This window comes from Ylistrum balloti, unplaced genomic scaffold, assembly GCF_031769215.1.
Source record: "Ylistrum balloti isolate Yb309-2 unplaced genomic scaffold, AGI_CSIRO_Ybal_v1 Utg369772, whole genome shotgun sequence".
NCBI classification, from domain to species: Eukaryota; Metazoa; Mollusca; class Bivalvia; order Pectinida; family Pectinidae; genus Ylistrum; species Ylistrum balloti.
In genome coordinates this window covers 3,883,910-3,911,337 of record NW_026781965.1, presented here as the reverse complement: position 1 = coordinate 3,911,337, position 27,428 = coordinate 3,883,910, and the positions used below count along the sequence as shown (strand labels likewise).

The 27,428-nt window shown below is 36.5% G+C and overlaps 1 protein-coding gene across 1 annotated transcript in view; it reads left to right on the top strand.

Moving 5' to 3' along the window:
* The window catches only part of LOC132544007 (DNA-dependent protein kinase catalytic subunit-like), a 134,784-nt gene that overhangs the window by 9,964 nt on the left and 97,392 nt on the right, over positions 1–27,428 (top strand). Inside the window, exons 15-39 of the mRNA XM_060207566.1 lie at positions 759–922; positions 1,312–1,452; positions 1,695–1,825; positions 4,166–4,249; positions 4,468–4,543; positions 6,884–7,006; positions 7,159–7,278; positions 8,763–8,919; positions 11,190–11,308; positions 12,342–12,534; positions 13,396–13,607; positions 13,849–13,956; positions 14,186–14,284; positions 14,833–14,957; positions 16,214–16,308; positions 17,594–17,696; positions 18,087–18,211; positions 18,492–18,604; positions 21,462–21,584; positions 22,035–22,129; positions 23,263–23,440; positions 24,844–24,954; positions 25,255–25,502; positions 25,712–25,847; positions 26,210–26,302. Coding sequence (XP_060063549.1) covers positions 759–922; positions 1,312–1,452; positions 1,695–1,825; positions 4,166–4,249; positions 4,468–4,543; positions 6,884–7,006; positions 7,159–7,278; positions 8,763–8,919; positions 11,190–11,308; positions 12,342–12,534; positions 13,396–13,607; positions 13,849–13,956; positions 14,186–14,284; positions 14,833–14,957; positions 16,214–16,308; positions 17,594–17,696; positions 18,087–18,211; positions 18,492–18,604; positions 21,462–21,584; positions 22,035–22,129; positions 23,263–23,440; positions 24,844–24,954; positions 25,255–25,502; positions 25,712–25,847; positions 26,210–26,302 — 3,272 coding nt within the window. The remainder of the gene's footprint in view (positions 1–758; positions 923–1,311; positions 1,453–1,694; positions 1,826–4,165; positions 4,250–4,467; positions 4,544–6,883; positions 7,007–7,158; positions 7,279–8,762; positions 8,920–11,189; positions 11,309–12,341; positions 12,535–13,395; positions 13,608–13,848; positions 13,957–14,185; positions 14,285–14,832; positions 14,958–16,213; positions 16,309–17,593; positions 17,697–18,086; positions 18,212–18,491; positions 18,605–21,461; positions 21,585–22,034; positions 22,130–23,262; positions 23,441–24,843; positions 24,955–25,254; positions 25,503–25,711; positions 25,848–26,209; positions 26,303–27,428) is intronic.

Genomic DNA, 27,428 nt, shown 5'->3' with positions numbered 1-27,428 from the left:
GTGGTTTAGTGGTTAAGGTTATTATGACTGATACTGGTATATCATATCTGGTAAAGGAACTGAAGGTCATATGTGGTTTAGTGGTTAAGGTTATAACGACTGATACTGGTATATCATATCTGGTAAAGGAACTGAAGGTCATATGTGGTTTAGTGGTTAAGGTTATAACGACTGATACTAGTATATCATATCTGGTAAAGGAACTGAAGGTCATGTATGGTTTAGTGGTTAAGGTTATAAAGACTGATACTGGTATATCATATCTGGTAAAGGAACTGAAGGTCATGTGTGTTTTAGTGGTTAAGGTTATTATAACTCATACTGGTATATTATATCTGGTAAAGGAACTGAAGGTCATATGTGGTTAAGTGGTTAAGGTTATAATGACTGATACTAATGACTACTAAAGTCTTGATTTTAGCATAGGACCTTATTTGTCAGGTATTGGTTTTATTTTGAAGGAGAACTATAAATCTTTTTGTCTCTTTAATAGAAGTTAATCAGAATCTAGTGATATACATGATATATTTCTGAAACTGTCAAGTATTCCGAAAAGAATATTGTTTTCTAAAAAAGTTTTTATAGATTTTCTATCGAACTTTTTATGTTTAAAAGTTTAAGAAGGATAAAGTTTTATTAGTTTGATTTTCCCAAGTTTCTAGTCACAAATCTGTGATAAAGAGGGTCTCCGTTTTCTTCTTTTCGTCAAGAATGATCAAATTCTACAGAAAATATCTTTATTGTGATGTGGGTTGTAGTATTTCAGGGTCTGATCCGGACCTGCTCCCACCCTCCTGTGATAGAACTTGAGCAGACAGAAGAATCTAATAACCCACAGCCAGAAAGTGTCCTAGTCAGAAAGATCACCTACAAAGATTACATAGCATTGTGGACTGGTCTTCTGAACAGTGCCAAGATAAAGGTGGACCAACTACTGATGACCTTACAATGTTTGAATGTCAGGGGGAAGGTCACAATGCACTGATAATTTTACATTTTAACAGGATCAAGGTCAAAGTGCACTGACAATTTTGCAATGTTACAATGTCAAGGTCATAATGCTGTGAAGGTTTGTTAATGTTACAGGGTCAAGGTCGTAATACACCTTTAATTTTATAATGTAAGAGTATCTTGGAGAAAATCGTGAACCTTTTCTCAGACTGTTTTCTCAAGTGCTACATAATAGTGGTAAAACAACAGGTATAACTTTAAAAATAACTCTCCCCCCCTCCAAAAAAAAAAAAAAAACCACTTGACATATTAAGATTCACTGAAAGAAGTTATTTTACAATATAAATATATTTGTTGTAGGATTTCTCAGTAGCTGACATTAGTTTGGATGTGCGACACCGCCTTACAGAGGTTCTGTACGATGAACTGATTGCATCTGTGTTAAAGATTCTAGGCAAACTTGATCTCACATCTTCCTCAACATCTGAGCTTTCCTCTCAAGTGAGTTGCTAAAATTTAATATCTATGAAGGGAAGTTTTTCACCCTAGAAATCTTTCACAGAATCTAGAAAGGTTGGAATCCATTTTTATCAGCATCTCAAATGCTTCAGCAATAACATATAAGAAGTTTCATTCCAATTTGAATTTAGATTCAGCAAAATGTTTTTTTTTTTTTAATTTCAAGTCAAAGTCGTTGCAGTAGTGTAGCATAGTGTATGTGTATTGATATACATTTGTTTCAGTCGGAGGGTGTGGCTGGGACCAGTGAGGAAATGTTAGAGGAGGGCGGGGTAACTGGTGATCCCACACAGGGAGTACAACCCAACAGGCCGAAAGACCATCAAGTCTTTATCAACCTGGTCGACTTCTGCAGGTCAGTGTTTCTCTAAAGGATGGGTAAAGGATTGGTGTATTAGCTGCTTATTAAGACTAACAGGTGGCTATTGTTGATACAATTTTTTTGTCAGAGGATAGCTCGAAAACTGTTAAAACATTAACCATTACAAGTCTGTCAAAAGGAGTAGCCATTTAATTAAGTGGTAATGTGTATACAATTATTTGATAATCAAAAGATTTTGTCACTTCTGTGTTAGGAGTAGGGTATCAAGGAAATTCATTTATTAACACTATATATTGGTTAGAACTGGAAGACTTTTTCTTCCCAGTGTGGTCCTCCATTTTGTCCCTACTATTCAGACTGTGTTATCAAAGATAATCCTTTTTTAGGGATGTTTTGTTAACCTCATTATGTTATTTTTTATGGACTTATTGTTAAACTCCATTTAGTATTGTTTCTGTACATAGTGTTATTGGTTAAACTCCATTTAGTATTGTTTCTGGACTTATTGTTAAACTCCATTTAGTATTGTTTCTGTACAAAGTGTTAGTGGTTAAACTCCATTTAGTATTATTTCTGGACTTATTGTAAAACACCATTTAGTATTGTTTTTATACTTATTGTTAAACACCATTTAGTATTGTTTCTGGGCTTATTGTTAAACACCATTTAGTATTGTTTCTGGGCTTATTGTTAAACACCATTTAGTATTGTTTCTGTACATAGTGTTATTGGTTAAACTCCATTTAGTATTGTTTCTGAACTTATTGTTAAACTCCATTTAGTATTGTTTCTGGGCTTATTGTTAAACACCATTTAGTATTGTTTCTGGACTTATTGTTAAACTCCATTTAGTATTGTTTCTGTACATAGTGTTATTGGTTAAACTCCATTTAGTATTGTTTCTGGACTTATTGTTAAACACCATTTAGTATTGTTTCTGTACATAGTGTTATTGGTTAAACTCCATTTAGTATTATTTCTGGGCTTATTGTAAAACACCATTTAGTATTGTTTCTGGACTTATTGTTAAACTCCATTTAGTATTGTTTCTGTACATAGTGTTAGTGGTTAAACTCCATTTAGTATTGTTTCTGGACTTACTGTTCAACACCATTTAGTATTGTTTCTGGGCTTATTGTAAAACACCATTTAGTATTGTTTCTGGACTTATTGTTCAACACCATTTAGTATTGTTTCTGGGCTTATTGTAAAACACCATTTAGTATTGTTTCTGGACTTATTGTTAAACTCCATTTAGTATTGTTTCTGGACTTATTGTAAAACACCATTTAGTATTGTTTCTGGACTTATTGTTAAACACCATTTAGTATTGTTTCTGGACTTATTGTTAAACACCATTTAGTATTGTTTCTGGACTTATTGTTAAACTCCATTTAGTATTGTTTCTGGGCTTATTGTAAAACACCATTTAGTATTGTTTCTGGGCTTATTGTAAAACACCATTTAGTATTGTTTTTGTACTTATTGTTAAACACCATTTAGTATTGTTTCTGGGCTTATTGTTAGACACCATTTAGTATTGTTTCTGGACTTATTGTTAAACTCCATTTAGTATTGTTTCTGGACTTATTGTTAAACTCCATTTAGTATTGTTTCTGGACTTATTGTTAAACTCCATATAGTATTGTTTCTGGGCTTATTGTTAAACACCATTTAGTATTGTTTCAGGGCTTATTGTTAAACTCCATTTAGTATTGTTTCAGGGCTTATTGTTAAACTCCATTTAGTATTGTTTCTGTACATAGTGTTATTGTTAAACACCATTTAGTATTGTTTCTGGACTGATTGTTAAACACCATTTAGTATTGTTCCTGGTGATGTATTTATAACCCAGAATGGATAAAGATGTTTCCTGTGGTACCAGAACTTGTGATCATGTGACCTTGACCTTTGACCTACATTTGAAAAATTATAACATTTGCCATAACTTTTGCACCATAAGATGTAGGGCTTTCATATTTGGCATGTGTGTTTCTTGTAACAAAACCACAATGAAGAAATAGGTATTTCACAAAGTGTGCATGCAATTAGCACATGCCTTACACAGTACAGTTTTAATGTCCCAATTCAGAATTTTGTTGTGACCGAGGACATAGTGTCCATTCAGTTTTATTTCTGAACTTACTGTTAAACTCCATTCAGTATTGTGTCTGGACATATTGTTTGGCTATATACTGCTTTGCATGTGGGAATTTTGTAAAACTGTGATATTACAATCACCACAGGAAGCTTTGTATAGATATACATGTACTATTTAGCTACTTTCACTATGTTAATTGTTTGTGGATGTTTTGTAAAACTACATAATAATATGGTATTATTTGTGGACTTTTAATATATACATGTTTACAGAGACTTACTACCTACAGCCCACTATGAACTGTTTGAGAAGTGGATTTTCACATTCTGTCACAAAGTCATTCTTTGTTCTACTGAGTAAGTAAATCTCTTACATGAAAGATGTACAAATTTTTGTTATGTAAGACGAGTTGTTATAAGATGTGGTATATAATAATTCCTGTATAATTTATCTGAATATTTTAAGAGTTTGGTTAATATATCTGTGGTTTGTATGGTAATCCGTACATTATTTCTACAGTAGCTAAATGCTGGGTGATTGTTTTTGCAGCAAATTGTATGTAATTTCTTTGCAGTAATCCATTGGTCAGTGGATTTTACAAGCTTCTGGCAATGAGTATGAAGATTTCAAACAAGCTCAACTTTTTCAAGGTATGTTTTGTACCAAGCATTTTACTTAACCAAATTTACATGTGTTTTAGTTTTATTTCTTCTAAAAAAAGTTGTATAAATGGCATTATTGTATCTTGACAACTTGCATTACAGTCCATCTATAAACAATGGCTGTGTTTCTGAAACTACTGATTGTAGGATCAATTTGGTTACAAGGCTATTCAGTTTCCAGTGTATATAGCTTGAAACGTTTTACCTGGAATTGATAGACTGTACCTGCATCTACATTGATTTTAGTTCATGATTCTCTGAGTTCTTATAAAAACATGTAATGAATTAGAAAATCTAGCAAAGACAGACTTTCTAATTGTCTTGGTGTATGTATATATCTAGGAGAGGACAGAGGAATGGAGTGATGAGTCATGATTTTTTTACATGGAATTTGTTTAACAGAACAGTAAAAGGTGTTTGATTCTTTTGTTTGTAAATTTTGCAATGTTGATCAGAACATTAAAAGTTGTTTGAAATTCTGGTTGTAAATTTTGGAATGTTAAACAGAACAGTAAAAGGTGTTTGATTTTTTGTTTGTGAAGAATACTTGATGGTCCAGGTAAGATTATTTTACGTGACTGTACCTGCCAGGAAAACAATTTACACCTGTTTATTGTTGATAAATACTAAAAAAATTCTTTTTTTTTTAATATTCATAAAACTAGTTTTTAACTTTTATTTAAATATCAAATATTTTTCTGTCTTAGAATTGAAGAAAAAATTGGGTTTTTATCTGATGTTTTATCAAAACAAATTTTTGATAACCTATAATTCATTCTCTCAGTAAACACATTACATCATTAAGTGTTTGCACACAATAGAAATCAGTAGAATAGACAAAAGCCACTCAGTGAAAATATTTTGGAATCACAGGACCTGGAGTTATCTATAATACTGTATATGTATTGTAAGCTACAGACTGTATAGCCCCACAGGACATGGAGTTATCTATAATACTGTATATGTATTGTAAGCTACAGACTGTATAGTCCCACATGACATGGAGTTATCTATAATACTGTATATGTATTGTAAGCTACAGACTGTATAGTCCCACAGGACCTGGAGTTATCTATAATACTGTGTATGTATTGTAAGCTACAGACTGTATAGTCCCACAGGACATGGAGTTATCTATAATACTGTATATGTATTGTAAGCTACAGACTGTATAGTCCCACATGACATGGAGTTATCTATAATACTGTATATGTATTGTAAGCTACAGACTGTATAGTCCCACATGACATGGAGTTATCTATAATACTGTATATGTATTGTAAGCTACAGACTGTATAGTCCCACAGGACCTGGAGTTATCTATAATACTGTATATGTATTGTAAGCTACAGACTGTATAGCCCCACATGACATGGAGTTATCTATAATACTGTATATGTATTGTAAGCTACAGGCTGTATAGCCCCACATGACATGGAGTTATCTATAATACTGTATATGTATTGTAAGCTACATGCTGTATAGCCCCACATGACATGGAGTTATCTATAATACTGTATATGTATTGTAAGCTACAGACTGTATAGCCCCACATGACATGGAGTTATCTATAATACTGTATATGTATTGTAAGCTACAGACTGTATAGTCCCACAGGACCTGGAGTTATCTATAATACTGTATATGTATTGTAAGCTACAGACTGTATAGTCCCACATGACATGGAGTTATCTATAATACTGTATATGTATTGTAAGCTACAGACTGTATAGCCCCACATGACATGGAGTTATCTATAATACTGTATATGTATTGTAAGCTACAGACTGTATAGTCCCACATGACATGGAGTTATCTATAATACTGTATATGTATTGTAAGCTACAGACTGTATAGCCCCACATGACATGGAGTTATCTTTAATACTGTATATGTATTGTAAGCTACAGACTGTATAGTCCCACATGACATGGAGTTATCTATAATACTGTATATGTATTGTAAGCTACAGACTGTATAGCCCCACAGGACATGGAGTTATCTATAATACTGTATATGTATTGTAAGCTACAGACTGTATAGCCCCACATGACATGGAGTTATCTATAATACTGTATATGTATTGTAAGCTACAGACTGTATAGTCCCACATGACATGGAGTTATCTATAATACTGTATATGTATTGTAAGCTACAGACTGTATAGCCCCACAGGACATGGAGTTATCTATAATACTGTATATGTATTGTAAGCTACAGACTGTATAGCCCCACAGGACATGGAGTTATCTATAATACTGTATATTGTAATTTGAGTATATCAGTAAATTATTTTTTACTCTCTAACTTGTGGTGTTTATTGTGCAGGATGTTGTTGTGACTGGCTCTCCTAAGAAGTCATCGACTGTCTCGATGGATGTGGACCAGCAGATGATCACAGGGACACAGCGTGACAGTGCTTATCTACTCATGAAAAAATTTTCTAAAGAGGTATACATCTTCACTGATTAAAGTTAACAGTAATATCTTTGATTTTCTTTATGATTGGTTGTGGTTGAACATTACTGAAGAACTAAAATTTGAACGATCCTTTTGGTTTGCCTGTTTTTGAGGAATGTAAACCTGAAATCTTATAATGACAGGTGCTAGTGAGAATGAAGCAGTATAAGGATGATCTTCTGGCATCTTGTTTGACCTTCATCCTGGCTCTTCCCAAGGAAATCATTGCCCAGCAGATGGTGGAAGTGGTACCTGTCATACAGGTAAGTGAAGTGTGGTACCTGTCATACATGTAAATAAAGAGGTGGTACCAGTCATACAGGTAAGTATAGAAGTGGTACCAGTCATACAGGTAAGTAAAGAGGTGGTACCAGTCATACAGGTAAGTATAGAAGTGGTACCAGTCATACAGGTAAGTAAAGTGTGGTACCTGTCATACATGTAAGTAAAGAGGTGGTACCAATCATACAGGTAAGTAAAGAGGTGGTACCAGTCATACAGTTAAGTAAAGTGTGGTACCTGTCATACATGTAAATAAAGAGGTGGTACCAGTCATAGAGGTAAGTATAGAAGTGGTACCAGTCATACAGATAAGTAAAGAGGTGGTACCAATCATACAGGTAAGTAAAGAGGTGGTACCAGTCATACAGGTAAGTAAAGTGTGGTACCTGTAATACAGGTAATTTAAGAGGAGGTACCAGTCATACAGATAAGTAAAGAGGTGGTACCAGTCATACAGGTAAGTAAAGTGTGGTACCAGTCATACAGGTAGGTAAAGAGGTGGTACCAGTCATACAGGTAAGTAAAGAGGTGGTACCAGTCATACAGGTAAGTAAAGAGGTGGTACCAGTCATACAGGTAGGTAAATAGGTGGTACCAGTCATACAGGTAAGTAAAGAGATGGTACCAGTCATACAGATAAGTAAAGAGGTGGTACCAGTCATACAGGTAAGTAAAGAGGTGGTACTAGTCATACAGGTAAGTAAAGAAGTGGTACCAGTCATACAGATAGATAAAGAGGTGGTACCAGTCATACAGGTAAGTAAAGAGGTGGTACCAGTCATACAGGTAGGTAAATAGGTGGTACCAGTCATACAGGTAAGTAAAGAGGTGGTACCAGTCATACAGGTAAGTAAAGAGGTGGTACCAGTCATACAGGTAGGTAAAGTGTGGTACCAGTCATACACGTAAGTATAGAAGTGGTATCAGTCATACAGGGGAGTAAAAAGGTGATGGTGTTATCAGTCAACTGATAAGTAAACAGTCAGTGGAGGGGATACCTGTCATACAGGTAAACAAAGAGGTTGTTTAAGTCATACGGGAAAATAAAGAAGTGGTACCATTCATACAAGTAAGTAAAGAGGTGATGGAGGTGGAAACCAGTCCAACAGGTATGTAAAATAAATATAAATTTTGTTTATTTTACAATAAGTGCAAAACAGGCTTTCAGCTGATGTTAATCACTCTTGTTGGCCGCATGAAAGAGTGTGGGGATTTTACTGTGGGAGGAAATTGGATTACCGGGGAAAACCCACATGGTCGGGCAGGTGACACCATACGTCTTCACATCTGTTCCTGGAATCAAACCCTGTACAACTAGGTGAAAGGCAAGTGTGTTACCACTGTGCCACTCAACCATTCATTAAATTACACATATAAGTTTAAAGAAAAATGAGTTGATGAATCAGTATAAAAAATTTTTTAGATTTTGAAATTTTTCAATCTACAGTTTTTTTCTTTCTTCTAGATAACTCTGAAGATGGGTCTAAGTTATCTGCCCTTGGCAAAGGTGGCACTGGATGCACTGGAGTACTGGTCAGACAATTTGCCTGCTGCTGTCATACAGCCACATTACCCCAAGATACTGCCTCACCTTGATACCTACCTCAAAACAGCTGACAAAGGTAACTGCTGGCTACCAGTTACACTACCCCTAGATATGGCTTTACTTATTTAGACACCTACTTCACAGTAAATAAGGTTAACTAGAAGTCTTGTTTAAAGCTTAGTATATTATGGAAAACAATTCAACTGTTGATTACATTTAAGGGAAATGAGAAAGTTTTTAGGTCACCTGAGACAAAGTCTCGGGATGAACTATTTGGATCCCCTTTTGTCTGGCATCATGTGTCATAAACTTTTAACATTTTCTACTTCTTCTGGAATATTCTTGACCCGATTGCAATGAAATTGTACAAAAACCTTCTTTGGCTAAAGATGCAACAAAATTGTGAATTAAACGGTACCCAATTGCCAAGGGCCTGAGGGATGGGACCAAAAAAGGTCAAATTGATTGAAACTTCAAAAATCTTCTGAGATCCCAGGTATGGTAGAATAAAATACCCTTCATAGATGGAAAGGTCTTAGGTGCTTTACCAAAATTGTAAATTTCATGACCCCAGGGTCCCCTTGGGGAGGGGGCAAAGTTTACGTTAGTTTATATATCACATTTTTGATACATTTTTGAATATTATTTGTGTATTTTCTTTTAGAAATTGTTCACACTTGGTCAGAATTATTAGTATAAGCTGACAGTTGATGAGATGCACATATTGACCTTGCTTGACCCCTAGAGGCCAATGGGCAAGGCCATCAATCTGTTATATTGACTGAAATTTCAAGGTTGTTCATGGATGGGATTTAGAGTGATACAATAAGTATGGATGGGATTTAGAGTGATACAGTAGGTATGGATGGGATTTAGAGTGATACAATAGGTATGGATGGGATTTAGAGTGATACAGTAGGTATGGATGGGATTTAGAGTGATACAGTAGGTATGGATGGGATTTAGAGTGATACAGTAGGTATGGATGGGATTTAGAGTGATACAATAGGTTTGGATGGGATTTAGAGTGATACAGTAGGTATGGATGGGATTTAGAGTGATACAATAGGTTTGGATGGGATTTAGAGTGATACAGTAGGTATGGATGGGATTTAGAGTGATACAGTAGGTATGGATGGGATTTAGAGTGATACAGTAGGTATGGATGGGATTTAGAGTGATACAGTAGGTATGGATGGGATTTAGAGTGATACAGTAGGTATGGATGGGATTTAGAGTGATACAATAGGTTTGGATGGGATTTAGAGTGATACAGTAGGTATGGATGGGATTTAGAGTGATACAATAGGTATGGATGAGATTTAGAGTGATACAATAGGTTTGGATGGGATTTAGAGTGATACAGTAGGTATGGATGGGATTTAGAGTGATACAATAGGTTTGGATGGGATTTAGAGTGATACAGTAGGTATGGATGAGATTTAGAGTTATACGATAGGTTTGGATGGGATTTAGAGTGATACAGTAGGTATGGATGGGATTTAGAGTGATACAGTAGGTATGGATGGGATTTAGAGTGATACAGTAGGTATGGATGGGATTTAGAGTGATACAGTAGGTATGGATGGGATTTGGAGTGATACAGTAGGTATGAATGGGATTTAGTGAAACAGTAGGTATGGATGGGATTTAGAGTGATACAGTAGGTATGGATGGGATTTAGAGTGATACAGTAGGTATGAATGGGATTTAGAGTGATACATTAGGTATGGATGGGATTTGTAGTGATACAATAAGTATGGATGGGATTTAGAGTGATACAGTAGGTATGGATGAGATTTAGAGTGATACAATAAGTATGGATGGGATTTCGAGTGATACAACAAGTATGGATGGGATTTAGAGTGATACAGTAGGTATGGATGGGATTTAGAGTGATACAGTAGGTATGGATGGGATTTAGAGTGATACAATAGGTTTGGATGGGATTTAGAGTGATACAGTAGGTATGGATGGGATTTAGAGTGATACAGTAGGTATGGATGGGATTTAGAGTGATACAGTAGGTATGAATGGGATTTAGAGTGATACAGTAGGTATGGATGGGATTTAGAGTGATACAGTAGGTATGAATGGGATTTAGAGTGATACAGTAGGTATGGATGGGATTTAGAGTGATACAGTAGGTATGGATGGGATTTAGAGTGATACAATAGGTATGGATGGGATTTAGAGTGATACAGTAGGTATGGATGGGATTTAGAGTGATACAGTAGGTATGAATGGGATTTAGAGTGATACAGTAGGTATGGATGGGATTTAGAGTTATACAGTAGGTATGAATGGGATTTAGAGTTATACAGTAAGTATTAATGGAACTTACAGGTGCAGAGGAAGTGTCGGTGGATGGCACAGTGAACATGACCAAGAGTAAGACAGGAAGGGGTAGGAAGAAGCTAGCTGTACGGATGATCAGAGGACCCAAAAAAGATGAGGTGAAAAAGGTAAGTATAGACGTGGTATAATACAGAAGATTTTGTTTTCTTTATGATATTGGTTCTATAGGGACAATTAACAAATATTTAGTGTGATCAGATATCAAAGATGGCAACCAGAGGCCATTTTGAATTTTCATCCCCTGCTCATAGATTGAAACAGGATATTATACTGTCATATACTGTTATGCCATTATCCTGTCTGTCCACATCACTTATTTCAGATAATGATTCGACCAGTCATGTTTCGTCACGGTAACCAGTAATCAATTCATCTTTCTGTAGAAAACCTTTTTTTTTTTTTTTTTGAATCTGACCCCAAAAAAGCACCTGCACACTATACTGGAGTGTGCACTATACCCGCAAATTTACGGTAAATGATGGGGCTGACCCCCAAGAGGACTGAGGGGTTTGGCCAGAAGCGGGCTGTTTGACTTATTGCTGTAAATTACCTCTTCTCTAGAACTGGATATCACAAACATTTGATTGGAAACTTTTAGGGGTGAAAGATGTTCAAAATTGTACAAATGGAGTGGCTGATCTTCCTGGGAACTGAGGAGTGAGCCAAAAGGGGATGTATGGCAAATTCTTAAAAAATACTTCTTCCGTAGGAATAACAGGATTTTGTCCAAATTTAGTCAGAAGCATAATTGGGTGAAATGTACAGAACTTTATATAAATAGTCCTTAAGAAGAAGATGGAGGGGTGGGGCTCACGACGTTAAATAGAGGTGCTGCTTTCAGATCCTTCTGTTGGGATGAAGGTATGGGAGCTGATTTTGTTAAACTGATGGGTCTCAGGGCAGGGTCCAACAGAAAACTCATTTCTTGTAAATCAAGGGTCTACAGAATAGCAGGACCTATTACAGGTGATAGTGGTCAAAGTTTTAAAATAATTATTTTTCTGCTTGCATGAAGATTTTTTTTCTTTAAGGAAAAATGTAACAATGTAATTGTGTATAAAACGAGGACTTTTATTAGGGCTACGAGTCTGAGCTGAGAAATGAAACCTTGAAACATTATATGTGCGTTGACTTTACCAGGGATACAAGTCTGAGCTTTCTCAAGTGAAGCTACGTGTGATGCAGTACCTTGGAAGCCTCGGAGGTGGTCAGAACCATGCCTTGCTGGCAGACAGTGAGACAGAGATCAGCAAGCAGGCCATTGCTTGGGACACACAACACCATCTCAAGTTTGATATGCCCTTCATTGACATGAAACCCACCATCTACTTGGGTAGAGTTTTTATTCAAACATTTTAGAAATGCCATCTGTTGTTGAGTATTGACTTCAAACATTTGTCGAGAGTGAAAAGGGGAAAAAGTGTTTATCTTTGTAGAAAGAAAAAGTAACTGTTAGAAATGCTTTGGTGATAAAGCTATACTGTATAGTTAGTGATATTTGTAGGGGTTTTAAGTTAACAATAATTGCAGACAATGAAGTTATTTCAAAATTAAATACCTAACAAAATATTTTTATAATAACAATCTTCATTTTCTGAGGATAAATACATGTGAAGCCAATGGCTTATCAAACACATAGTCCTCTTATTAGAAAAAACATACACATACATAAATTAGTTAGTAAAAAACAACAGATATTGGAAAACGAAAATAACATCAAAATGTTTGATTTAAGATACACATACATACATTGTTAACTCTTTGAAAGAGACATTTACTGTAAAAAACCAACAAAATAGTATCTGGGAAATCGCAGACATATATTGTAGCTCTATTGTGACTACTTCTAACTAAAGATGCATTGCTGCGTAGTAGTCAGTGATTTCTTCATGAAAACATTACAAAATTATTAATAGCCTTCTAAATTTAAAATATTTATCAATAGAAATTTGTATAACCTGGGAAATTCACAGAATATTACACTTGTGACATTAAACAATTATACAGTAGTTAATTGAGTTTAAAGTCAGATTCTGATTGCCAAGTTTACCAGTTTTGGTCATGAAATGGTAAATTTCCATTACTGAGACATTTTGACTCATATAGCATTAAACATTCCGTACTTTGATTGGACCTAGTCCTGAAGACCACTCATCTCTGGGGTACAAATGTCATTTTATTTCCCTGACAATAGATCCGTTCCTGCCACACGTTGTTATGTTAGCTACCAAGTCAAGTGATCGCCAGACCAAGGTAGCTGCTTGTGAGCTACTTCACTCTCTGGTACTGTTTTCCCTGGGACGAGGTGCCACCCAACCTGGAGAAGCGGCCAAGCGTTGTTCCATGGCACCACTGTACAAGAAGCTGTTTCCTGTGCTTCTGCAACTGGCTTGTGATGTAGAACTGGTAAATATACTATACATATGAGAATGTGAGTGGTGGTATAGACGTTGGCAGCCATTCTAGGTAAAGTATGTGATTGATAAGGATTTAATGAACTCTCAAAAGGGTTAGAAAAACCTGTACCTGACCTGGAATATCAATTTCTAACTATTAGAAAGAGGCATGAAAAAATGTGAAACAGTGAAAGGAAGGGTATTTTGTTTAATATGCTATATAATAGTTTGTAATAAATCTCTGTTTATAGGTTGCTAAGCAACTGTTTGAGCCCCTGACAATGCAGATCATCCATTGGTTCACTGGCAGCAAGAAAGCAGAGAGTAAAGAAACCATGTCTTTACTGGATGCCATCTTTGTAGGTTTTTTTTCTTTTGGTATCAGTATCAGGAGTGTATAAAACAACTTATTACATGTTAATAGATAGATACGTACTGAAGTTAATGGAGTGGTACTATTGTTAAAGATTTAGATATATATTTCTCAATGATCAGCAGTTTTACCTAGATATCTATACTTCAAGAAGCAAATACAACCAGAAATGACTGCTTAGAGAAATTATTCTGAATATGTATATTATTTTCCAGGATGGTATCATTCAACCTACAGACACCAGCTTAAGAGATTTTTGTGCTACTTGTCTTCGAGAATTTATGAAGTGGTCCATTAAGCACACATCCAAAAAAGTAGGTATTGTTCACACTGTACTTTTAACAATTTAAGTATATTGTTTATACTGTACTTTTAACAGTGTAAGTATATTGTTTATACTGTACATTTAACAATGTAAGTATATCGTTCATACTGTACTTTTAACAATGTAAGTATATCGTTCATACTGTACATTTAACAATGTAAGTATATTGTTCACACTGTACTTTTAACAATGTAAGTATATTGTTCATACTGTACTTTTAACAATGTAAGTATATTGTTCACACTGTACTTTTAACAATGTAAGTATATTGTTCACACTGTACTTTTAACAATGTAAGTATATTGTTCATACTGTACTTTTAACAATGTAAGTATATTGTTCATACTGGACTTTTAACAATGTAAGTATATTGTTCATACTGGACTTTTAACAATGTAAGTATATTGTTCATACTGTACTTTTAACAATTTAAGTATATTGTTCACACTGTACTTTTAACAATGTAAGTGTATTACTTATGTAAACAGTATACACAACTACTATTAACAGTAAATAATATAAGTTGTTTGGTTTTAGATGGAGACGAGCCCTATCAATGCTAAGTCAGTGTTGAAGAGACTCTTTACTTATGCCCTACATCCCAGCGCCTTCAAGAGGCTTGGTGCAGCTCTGGCGTTTAACAACATATACACAGTGTTCAGGTATAGTCATTCTTCTATATACACATTCACACTGTTACCTAACCCTTTTTATCCTGCAGCATGAACAGATCTTGATGTATGACAATGTTGTATGGTCATAAGGTGTTACCTTTCTATCATACAATGTTGTATGGGTATAAGGTGTTACCTTTCTATCATACAATGTTGTATGGATATAAGGTGTTAACTTTCTATCATACAATGTTGTATGGATATAAGATGTTAACTTTCTATCATACAATGTTGTATGGGTATAAGATGTTAACTTTCTGTCATACAATGTTGTATGGGTATAAGGTGTTAACTTTCTGTCATACAATGTTGTATGGGTATAAGGTGTTAACTTTCTATCATACAATGTTGTATGGGTATAAGGTGTTAACTTTCTGTCATACAATGTTGTATGGGTATAAGATGTTAACTTTCTATCATACAATGTTGTATGGGTATAAGGTGTTAACTTTCTGTCATACAATGTTGTATGGGTATAAGATGTTAACTTTCTGTCATACAATGTTGTATGGGTATCAGGTGTTAACTTTCTGTCATACAATGTTGTATGGGTATAAGGTGGTTAACTTTCTGTCATACAATGTTGTATGGGTATAAGGTGTTAACTTTCTATCATACAATGTTGTATGGGTATAAGGTGTTAACTTTCTGTCATACAATGTTGTATGGGTATAAGATGTTAACTTTCTATCATACAATGTTGTAATGTTGTCATACAATGTTGTATGGGTATAAGATGTTAACTTTTTATCATACAATGTTGTATGGGTATAAGATGTTAACTTTATGTCATACAATGTTGTATGGGTATAAGATGTTAACTTTCTGTCATACAATGTTGTATGGGTATAAGGTGTTAACTTTCTGTCATACAATGTTGTATGGGTATAAGATGTTAACTTTATGTCATACAATGTTGTATGGGTATAAGATGTTAACTTTCTATCATACAATGTTGTATGGGTATAAGATGTTAACTTTCTATCATACAATGTTGTATGGGTATAAGATGTTAACTTTCTGTCATACAATGTTGTATGGGTATAAGATGTTAACTTTCTGTCATACAATGTTGTATGGGTATAAGGTGATAACTTTGTATCATACAATGTTGTATGGGTATAAGGTGTTACCTTTTTTTCATACACTGTTATAAGATTCTATCACTTGTACAACTTGAAATATTCTGTGTTGTTTACTATATTTTCCAGTCCCTACATTTTTAGTAATGTAAATTTTTCCAGGGAGGACAACACTTTGGTGGATACATTCACGTTCCAGATCTTGGTTCACTTCGTCGAGAGTCTGGCAATTGCTCATAAGGATGAAAAGTCTTTAGGTAACTATAGCATACAATAAACACAGTAGTGGAAAACTATCATACACCCCCAACAAAGTCACAATAAAACAATGTATTTATCAGTGATGATATGATCACTGTATAAAACTCCCAGCTGTATTAACGATGCAGGATGATAATCATTAGTGTGTTTGATTTGTATGTAAAATTGCCTTAAGAAAATAAAATGTAAGTTCCGAAGATGGACATGAGTGTTTGGGAAAAGAAGTACATCAATAGTGTATGTGAACATGTTTCATGAAGTCCCATCATTGCAGAAACATTATCAATGACTGGTGTACAGTTTGTATGTTACTACCATTTTATGGTCAGGTGGATATACATGCTACCTTTGTCTGTCATTCTGTCACATTTCTGCTCATCTTCTCTTTAGCATATATAGATATAAAACTGTAGTATGGTATGTAGTTGTATAGTGGTGATATGCAGGTAAAGATATGAATTGCTTAGGGTCAGTTAATTTAATTTAATTTTTTTTTATTTATTGCCATTTAACTTTGAATTTTTGTAAAATTTTCATAAAAAAAATCCCCCCAAAAATTCAAAAACAAAAACTCTGCTGTATTTTGCTTCAGATTATTTAACATTGATTTATTACGTGAGTTTACCTCTTAACAAAGCCTATAACACTGGACAATTACAAAGCTCTCCTTGGTTTCTTGTACAGGCGTATGTGTCTCTCCAATACATCTAGTTGTCTAATTGTTTACATCGTTAAAGCGGCCAGTGAGTGTGAGAATACCTGAGTGTGCATTTCCCATGGAAACCAATCTTAGAATTGGTTCTGAATTTCTCTTTATTACAGATAGACAATTCTATAAATGAATAATTTTTTTTTTGCTGTTTAGGATTGAGTGTAAGTAATGAATGAACTTTAAGTGTTCCCCAGAGAATAGATACACTTTCTGTATGAAGGTAATAAAATGTAGATACTGAGATTTAAAGTTTTACAGTTGCAACCTTACCCGTGTCATAAAAATATATCTCTAGTTTCTAGAATGATTCTATGATTTGAGGAACATGTCACTGATTCAGTGCTTGGATATTCATTTTATTACAAACATTGTGAAATCATATATATCAAGTGAAGTGTCTTTAAGCTGGACACCAGGTTATAATGCTCCTTGTTGATTTCTCAGAGGATGTTTGTGATTGGCAGGGGTGTTTTCTTGTCACGTTTTCTCAACTATATATTGTATCTCTACCACTACGTTCTTTAATGGTTCTCTCTGTCCTACATTATCTCCGTGGTTATACTTACAAGGTACACAAGAACAAGCATGCAAAGCCCTGGAACACTTAGAAAAGATCATATGTAAAAAGGCAGACATCTTAAGGAAGGAAAGTAAACTTCGTACAGAGCCCAGGTAAGAAAAAATAACTTCTCTCTCAAGTTCACATCTCATGTGAAAAAACAGGTGATTTCACTTTATATTTTGAACTTTTTGTGTTACAACAATGAAAAGATGTTGAGATAAGATTATCAGTGAAAACTTCTGCTGAAGTCCAGTATAAGTTTGTTCTGGACCAGTATTTTTAAAGCTGTCTTAAATACAAGGCCAGTAAAAGACTGATGATTTAGAAAATTAGTACATCATTATTTCATATTGTTCTTATACCAAGTTTTCTACCTGATTTTAGTATCAAAGCATTCCTTGTATAGAACATGGGATGTTAATGATGAAGAAAACTTGTCTCAGAATCTGGATTTTTTTATAACTTTAGATGTTAATAATGAATGTTGTTTCTTTCCCTAGTCAGTGGAGTAAGATCACTATTGATATCTGTGTACGCTGGTTCATGCGTCAGTGTGGTCGACCACAGACAGAATGTAGACACATGTGTATGAGATTACTTCACAGGATGACCCCATTAATACAAGGTACAGTACCGTAACAGCCACGACCTTTCACCTTAATTTCTATATAAACAATATGTATATAATATAATATAATATGATAATATAGAATAAAAATATAGACAATTTTAATCTTTATGACATAGGTTTCCTTTTTGTTAGAGACAGTGAAGGATTTATAAACGATGTCCTATTACAGGTGGAGCATCATAGCAACAGACAAACTTTAAGACTTAATACCTCAGACAGTCTCATCACAGTTGTTAAGGATTAGATTATTAAATGAAATGTTGATTTCAAAAAGATGGAGACAGTTCTGGCTTGTTACTGAGGGATGGAGGTCATAATTACTCTGACCTCAGACAGTTCTGGCTTGTTACTGAGGGATGGAAGGCAAACCTACCATTACCTCAGACAGTACTGACTTGTTACTGAGGGATGGAAGGCAAACCTATCATTACCTCAGACAGTTCTGGCTTGTCCCTCAGACAGTTCTGGCTTGTTACTGAGGGATGGAAGGCAAACCTACCATTACCTCAGACAGTTCTGGCTTGTTACTGAGGGATGGAAGGCAAACCTACCATTACCTCAGACAGTTCTGGCTTGTTACTGAGGGATGGAAGGCAAACCTACCATTACCTCAGACAGTTCTGGCTTGTCCCTCAGACAGTTCTGGCTTGTTACTGAGGGATGGAAGGCAAACCTACCATTACCTCAGACAGTTCTGGCTTGTTACTGAGGGATGGAAGGCAAACCTACCATTACCTCAGACAGTTCTGGCTTGTTACTGAGGGATGGAAGGCAAACCTACCATTACCTCAGACAGTTCTGGCTTGTGACTGAGGGGATGGAAGGCAAACCTACCATTACCTCAGACAGTTCTGGCTTGTTACTGAGGGATGGAAGGCAAACCTACCATTACCTCAGACAGTTCTGGCTTGTTACTGAGGGATGGAAGGCAAACCTACCATTACCTCAGACAGTTCTGACTTGTTACTGAGGGATGGAAGGCAAACCTACCATTACCTCAGACAGTTCTGGCTTGTTACTGAGGGATGGAAGGCAAACCTACCATTACCTCAGACAGTTCTGACTTGTTACTGAGGGATGGAAGGCAAACCTACCATTACCTCAGACAGTTCTGGCTTGTTACTGAGGGATGGAAGGCAAACCTACCATTACCTCAGACAGTTCTGGCTTGTTACTGAGGGATGGAAGGCAAACCTACCATTACCTCAGACAGTTCTGGCTTGTTACTGAGGGATGGAAGGCAAACCTACCATTACCTCAGACAGTTCTGACTTGTTACTGAGGGATGGAAGGCAAACCTACCATTACCTCAGACAGTTCTGTTGTCCCTCACTGACTTGTTATGGAAGGCAAACCTACCATTACCTCAGACAGTTCTGGCTTGTTACTGAGGGATGGAAGGCAAACCTACCATTACCTCAGACAGTTCTGACTTGTTACTGAGGGATGGAAGGCAAACCTACCATTACCTCAGACAGTTCTGACTTGTTACTGAGGGATGGAAGGCAAACCTACCATTACCTCAGACAGTTCTGGCTTGTCCCTCAGACAGTTCTGACTTGTTACTGAGGGATGGAAGGCAAACCTACCATTACCTCAGACAGTACTGACTTGTTACTGAGGGATGGAAGGCAAACCTACCATTACCTCAGACAGTTCTGGCTTGTCCCTCAGACAGTTCTGGCTTGTTACTGAGGGATGGAAGGCAAACCTACCATTACCTCAGACAGTACTGACTTGTTACTGAGGGATGGAAGGCAAACCTACCATTACCTCAGACAGTTCTGGCTTGTTACTGAGGGATGGAAGGCAAACCTACCATTACCTCAGACAGTTCTGGCTTGTCCCTCAGACAGTTCTGACTTGTTACTGAGGGATGGAAGGCAAACCTACCATTACCTCAGACAGTTCTGACTTGTTACTGAGGGATGGAAGGCAAACCTACCATTACCTCAGACAGTTCTGGCTTGTTACTGAGGGATGGAAGGCAAACCTACCATTACCTCAGACAGTTCTGGCTTGTTACTGAGGGATGGAAGGCAAACCTACCATTACCTCAGACAGTTCTGGCTTGTTACTGAGGGATGGAAGGCAAACCTACCATTACCTCAGACAGTTCTGACTTGTTCCTGAGTGATTGTCTAAGGCAGTTCTGGCTTGTTACTGAGGGATGGAAGGCAAACCTACCATTACCTCAGACAGTTCTGGCTTGTCCCTCAGACAGTTCTGGCTTGTCCCTCAGACAGTTCTGGCTTGTTACTGAGGGATGGAAGGCAAACCTACCATTACCTCAGACAGTTCTGGCTTGTTACTGAGGGATGGAAGGCAAACCTTACCTCATTACCTCAGACAGTTCCTGGACTTGTTACCAGACAGTGTTACTGGGGATGGAAGGCAAACCTACCATTACCTCAGACAGTTCTGACTTGTTACTTGTTACTGAGGGATGGGAGGCAAACCTACCATTACCTCAGACAGTTCTGAGTTGTTACTGAGGGATGGAAGGCAAACCTACCATTACCTCAGACAGTTCTGGCTTGTTACTGAGGGATGGAAGGCAAACCTACCATTACCTCAGACAGTTCTGGCTTGTCCTTTCAGATCAGTTTTTGCTGAACAAAATATTGTTATACTTTCAACTCAAGTAGGTTTCAAACACATACCCTGTACATCTGAAGAAATGCTATTAAAGGTTATTATAAATATCTTAACAGACACAACATTAATGTATAGAGTAAAAAATGAATATAAAATAGTCTGATTTATACCTGATTTTGTATGATAGGGAATGCCAAAAATTATTTTCAACTGTTTTTGACTTTTTTTCATGGAGTGTTGACCATTTGGTGTAAAGAGGTCTTTGCATATGCAGGGGTTATTGATGTAGTGCTGATTTTACTAACAGTTGTCACATTCAAACTTTCAGGGAAAAATGTACAGTTGTCATCCGTCTTTTGAATTTCCTCTCTGTGGTGGTCGCCACTTGTGAATCAAAGGACTTGAATAAGGTAATAGGAGGTCATACTTGAAGCTGGAGAGTCTGACATTACATGCTTATTGATATTTTATGAACATGTACAGTGGATATTTTAAGATTATCAAATTAAAAAGTACATAATTTGTTTTATATTAGAAAGCATTTTTAATGAAGGAAAAGGAAATAAGAAATGTGAAAAACAATGTACATTCTTATTTAAAACTCTGTAACACAAACTGTAAGTGATGTAATCATTCTGGGTGATAGGCAGTTCCACCAGAGGTTTGGAGTGATGCACTCTGGGAAATGGTGTGTATGTGTGTGGTAGAGCCAGGCTCTGTTGGTTTCAATCTTGGAGAGGTAGAGGTCATGAAGAATCTACCAAGGGAGGTAAGTCTTTTTTCTTTTTTTAGCCTTTGTGTATAGGTGATACATCTATGTTAAATTTCTAAGATCCTCACCACTGAGATGATAGATTAACAAATTGGTGGATACACACTGTAGTTACTTGCAAACTTTATTAAATGTTTCACTGAAGATCTTGTTAAATTGCCCTCCGTTGTCTGTTATATCAATGAACTTTGGTCAACGTAATGTTTACCACTTTGTGAGAACTGCCTTCCATTATCTGTCATCAGTAACGTCAACAATAGTGGTCACCATATTGTAAGAAAGGGTGCTGCTTATAAACTGCAAAACATGGTACTTAGAAATAGGGACTTGTGAGGACACACACTTTGATACCTTAGAAGTAGGAACTTAATGGACCCACACTTTGGTTACTTGAAGTAGAGACTTATGAAAATGGTCAACATTCATGTTTTTTTATCACTGTTGTAGATGGAGCAAGTTCTTATGGTGATGTCAAGAAAGCTTCCTGCCAAATTATGTGAGAACATGAAAAGTCAGTTTACAAAGACTCTATCTGGAAAGAGGTATGTACTATCAGTGATAAATCTGCTACTTGAAGGCAATCTGCTTGCATGCATTTGGAATTCAGATAAATACTGCATAACCACAAGGTGACTGTTTTCTTTTGACAAGTTTATCGCAGCGTTGGGCATCTTATGTCCGGTATCTGTCAACTTTCACTACATATTGCAACTATTCATGAACAACTCAGCGAATTTTAATCAAATTTAGTCAGAGCCTCTTTGGGGAAAGTGGAACATTTTTTTTTGTAAATGGTTGGCCTGGCACCCCAGCCTGAGGGGCAGGGCTAAATAGGGAACATCTATCAATTTCTTTAAAATCCATCTTGTTCCTAAGGAATTGCAGGATATTATCCAAATTAGTTTGAAGCATGCTAGGGTGAAGGAAAATCAGATTTGTACAAATGGTGTGTCTTGGCCCCCTGGAGCTAAAGTGATGGGGCCCCAATATGGAAAATCTATGAATCTATCTTGTTCTTCAAGAATTGCAGGATAATGTCCTGATTTGGTCTGAAGCATGTTTGAATGAAGGAAAATATGTTTTTAGCACACCTGAAAAACAGTCATGATGTAAGATTTGGCCATGGGGGTCTGGCCCTACTACTTGGATCTTAGTTTTGTACGGATATCTTGGAAACAGTTGAAATCCCCCACCCCATAACCATGTATGTATAGAGTTGCTTGGCATCAAGAGATAAACATATTCGTTATGTAAAAATTGACCCTTGGGTGTGGTACACCTCTAGGGACATTATTTGCGGGTCATATTTTTTATATAGTTGAGATACCAACCCAGTAAACATAAAAACTGTTACTGGGAATCAAAAGAGAAAGACGGTCATGATATTAAAACATACCCACTGGTCTTGCCCCATTAAAGAGGTTAAGTGACTGAACTTTAACTTGGAAATATTTGAAATATTCAGCCTACAAGCATGTGTACCATTACTGGGCTTTAAGATTGAGGTGAGTGATACAGGCCCTATAAGCCTCTTGTTTTTCGTGTTTTGAGAAAATATTATACTCAAAGAGTTTAAGATTTGTGTTAGTTGGAATCTCAAAGCTATATGTTATAACTCAAGAATATTATAGTTATCATAATATGTTCATGAAACCTCACTTCTATTTTTACTCAGAGATTTGTCTGGTCACCTTCCATTGACTTTGGATAACCTTAAGCTTGATCCTATTTACCTGCAACAGTTACTGGGTGGATATCACCAGCTCCATACAGCTGGTCTGATGACAAGTGTCCACTCAGGATCAAAGAATGCTGATGACTTGGCACAGAAACTCTTTGCTAATGTCCTCCAGGTATACAGCCCTATGTTAGAATACTTTATATGAAATCTGAATCTCATTAAATTGTAGGTAAACCTTAATATTTATTTGTGAAGTATGGGTTGGGTTTCATCTGTTGTTGGTTTTTGTTGGTTATGATCTAGGCATTTTAGCAGTTTTACCAGGTTGTACTGTTAAAAATACTGAATATCATGAGTAGGAAGAACGGTCGTGCCTCCTGTAGAACTGATAAACATGGTTTTATTTCTTCGGCCTAAATTGATATCGAAAGAGGAAATCCCATAATGACAAAATGCAATCACCTTTTGTCTGACGTCATGCAGTGTGCCATGCATCATAAAATTTTCTTCTTCCTTTGGAAAACCCATGAACCTATTTCAATCAAATTTCATCTCAGCCAAAAGTGCACAAAAACTGTAAATTTTGAAGTTCCCAACCCCCTAGTGCAAAGATGGTAAAATTGATTGAAACTTAAAAAATCTTCTTCTCAATATCCGTATATTGTAGAATGAAGCACTCTCTGTAGATGGAAGGGTCTTAAGGTGCTTTACCAAAATTGTAAATTTCATGACTCCAGGGTCTCCTCACATTTCCCACGGGGGTAAGGTTTACTATAGTTTTTATAGGAAAATGTTTATTTTCCACTGGAAATTGTTCACATTTGGTCGAAATTATTCGTTTAGGAAGACATTTTGATGTTATGCACATATTGACCCTGACTGACCCCAAGGGCTGATGGGTGAGGCCAATAGGAGTCAATGCTTGAATGGATTTCAACCAAATTTGGTCTGAAACATCATGGAGAGTGGGGAAACATTTCTTAGATTCAGAAAGTTGATTCGACCCTTAGTTTAAAGGAATGACCTTGATCCTCTTGAAAGATCACAGGGATCAAATGTGTTAAAATCTTTGAATGTCTTCTTTTCAATAACCAAATGGCCTGTTGATATTAGGGCTATAGCATGCTAGAATGAAAGGCAAACAACTTTGTTAATATGAATGACATTGACCCACTTTCAATGTCACAGGGGTCAAATGTGTTGAAATGCTTAAGCAACTTCTCAATAAGTGAATGGCCAAGGGTCTTGATATTTTTCAACAGGCAAGATGTCTTGAGTAATGGCAATTGGGTAGTGCATGTATAAAGAATATGATTTCAAGTATGTCAATGTAAGCTGTAGAGTAGTTGGGCTATAAAAATAAAAAAAAAAATGTAAAGCCTATTTTGCCTCTTTCATATACAGGTCTCAATAGTCAGATGAGCGTAAAGGCCCATGGGCCTCTTGTTTTTGTTAGATTAAGAACAGTCCTTTAAACTGACCCTTTATCAAGTTATGTTGATGATATGCTTGTCTCTGACATGAAGATGAAATTTATATTGCGGTTTAACTGTTGCTGCTTTTGTCATTGCCCAGGGTGTGGTATGTAGGTATAGCGGAGGAGCACTGGAGGCTGTTACTCTTACACCTGTGATACACACTCTCATGAAAGACATGCTGGCTCTCAGTTTCCACCTTGGACTACCAGTAAGTTGTACTCTGACAAAAGTTATTTTGATAAAACATGTCAATTCCTTTAGAATAATCAGTGGTTTAGGAGATATTTTTATAAATGGTGGACCTATGAAAGTGGGTCTCACAAGGAGTAAAAATGAGGACAGACTTTACAAATGAAATGAAAATAATTCTAGGCTAAAGCCATTTAGGTACTGAATATCCTTTTTATCTGTGAAGCTAGCCTCAGGAGATGTTCACTCTGATCTGGTGGTGAACAACACATCCATTGTCTAATGTCAAAACCTCATCATCAACAAAATTGGTTTGTAGGGGATTACTCTTGTGGAGGCTATACTTGACCAAACTTTGGTGAGTGGCTCTAGTAAAGGGTTGGAGCAGTGCCATGGAGACCTTATCTTCTCCATGTTTAAGTCAGTCATAGCCGGTCACATGGCATTGGAGTCTGACGTGTGTGTCAAGGCATTGGCTGTGAAGGCTGGAGCAGATGGTAGAAAGGTGAGCCGGATCCTGGTTGCTGTGGTAGACCACGTGACGAGGGACAAGGCCCTAAGGAAACGGTGAGTTTCTACGATAATCCCTGAAAGTAATGATGATATTTTTCTAAACATAAACATAATAAAAAGGTGGGATAACCCTAAAAAAAGGACTTCAAATAAAATCTGTCAATTCTATTGAAATTTTGATGTTTTTTGCAGTTTGTTTAAATACTTCTATAATGACAAAGTGTGACAGGTGATACATATAAATATGTGTAATTCTTTGTCAGTATTGGACAGAAAGTAGTAAAAAGTGTCCTGATGCAGTGGAAGACAATAGCGACCTGGTGTGATAGCAAGTCTTCCATTGACCTTCAGAGTATGACCTTGCTGTTATTGACCAAGCTCCTATTGATTGATAGTAAGGTAGGGTACAGGACAGTATATTCTTTGTTTATAACTAGTGAGCAAGACTTCAGAGAAAGTATTCCAGATAACTCAATGTCCTCGGCTTGTTACTGTGGCCTTCACCTCTGTGTTAGAAGACTGAATTATACTTACATCTTCTACAAAATATTGGAAGTACATTGTACTCAATAGATATGATAACCTAAAATATGTATAACTCAGTGCTAAGAGGAAAGAAAAGAGATTAAATGAAAATTACATATCTAGTTGAAATGAAAACTATTTGACAGTTTCAAATTTAATCAAATTTTCTGAAGATTGTAGAAGAAAGTGTCTTGACATGTTTGAAAAATGATGACATTGGATCTGCTATCTTACAGTTTGTGTCCACACCGTCATCCCCATCTTTTGAGGATGTGTTTGGTACATACCTCCAGTGTCTGACGGATACACGAACTAACCTGGCATTTAAGGTATGTGCACTTTACTGAGAGCTAATGCTGTTGACTATAAGTTTAAATAACTTTATAGAAAATAACATGTTACATGCTTGTTACTTCCTTATCAAAGAAACATAGGAAGCTTGTCTGTTTATCCAGGTTTCAGGATACTTACCTGTTTATCCAGTGTTCCAGGAAATTAATCTGTTTATCCAGTGTTCCAGGAAATTAATTTGTTTATCCAGTGTTCCAGGAAATTAGTCTGTTTATCCAGTGTTCCAGGAAATTAGTCTGTTTATCCAGTGTTCCAGGAAATTAGTCTGTTTATCCAGTGTTCCAGGATACTTGTCCATGTATCCAGTGTTCCAGGATACTTGTCCATGTATCCAGTCTTCCAGGATACTTGTCCATGTATCCAGTCTTCCAGGATACTTGTCCATGTATCCAGTCTTCCAGGATACTCATCCGTGTATCCAGTGTTCCAGGAAACTTGTCCATGTATCCAGTCTTCCAGGATACTCGTCCGTGTATCCAGTGTTCCAGGATACTCATCCGTGTATCCAGTGTTCCAGGATACTTGTCCGTGTATCCAGTCTTCCAGGATACTCGTCCGTGTATCCAGTGTTCCAGGATACTTGTCCATGTATCCAGTCTTCCAGGATACTCGTCCATGTATCCAGTGTTCCAGGATACTTGTCCATGTATCCAGTCTTCCAGGATACTCGTCCGTGTATCCAGTGTTCCAGGAAACTTGTCCATGTATCCAGTCTTCCAGGATACTCGTCCGTGTATCCAGTGTTCCAGGATACTCGTCCGTGTATCCAGTGTTCCAGGATACTCGTCCGTGTATCCAGTGTTCCAGGATACTCGTCCGTGTATCCAGTGTTCCAGGATACTCGTCCGTGTATCCAGTGTTCCAGGATACTCGTCCGTGTATCCAGTGTTCCAGGATACTCGTCCGTGTATCCAGTGTTCCAGGATACTCGTCCGTGTATCCAGTGTTCCAGGATACTCGTCCGTGTATCCAGTGTTCCAGGATACTTGTAAAGATATTAGCAGTGATTGTTCCATTCAGTTGTATTTATTTAAGAGAAGCCACATTATGTGATCAGGGCTGTTTTCCTTGATTGGTTTGACCAGTTTGACGCAGGTTGTTGAT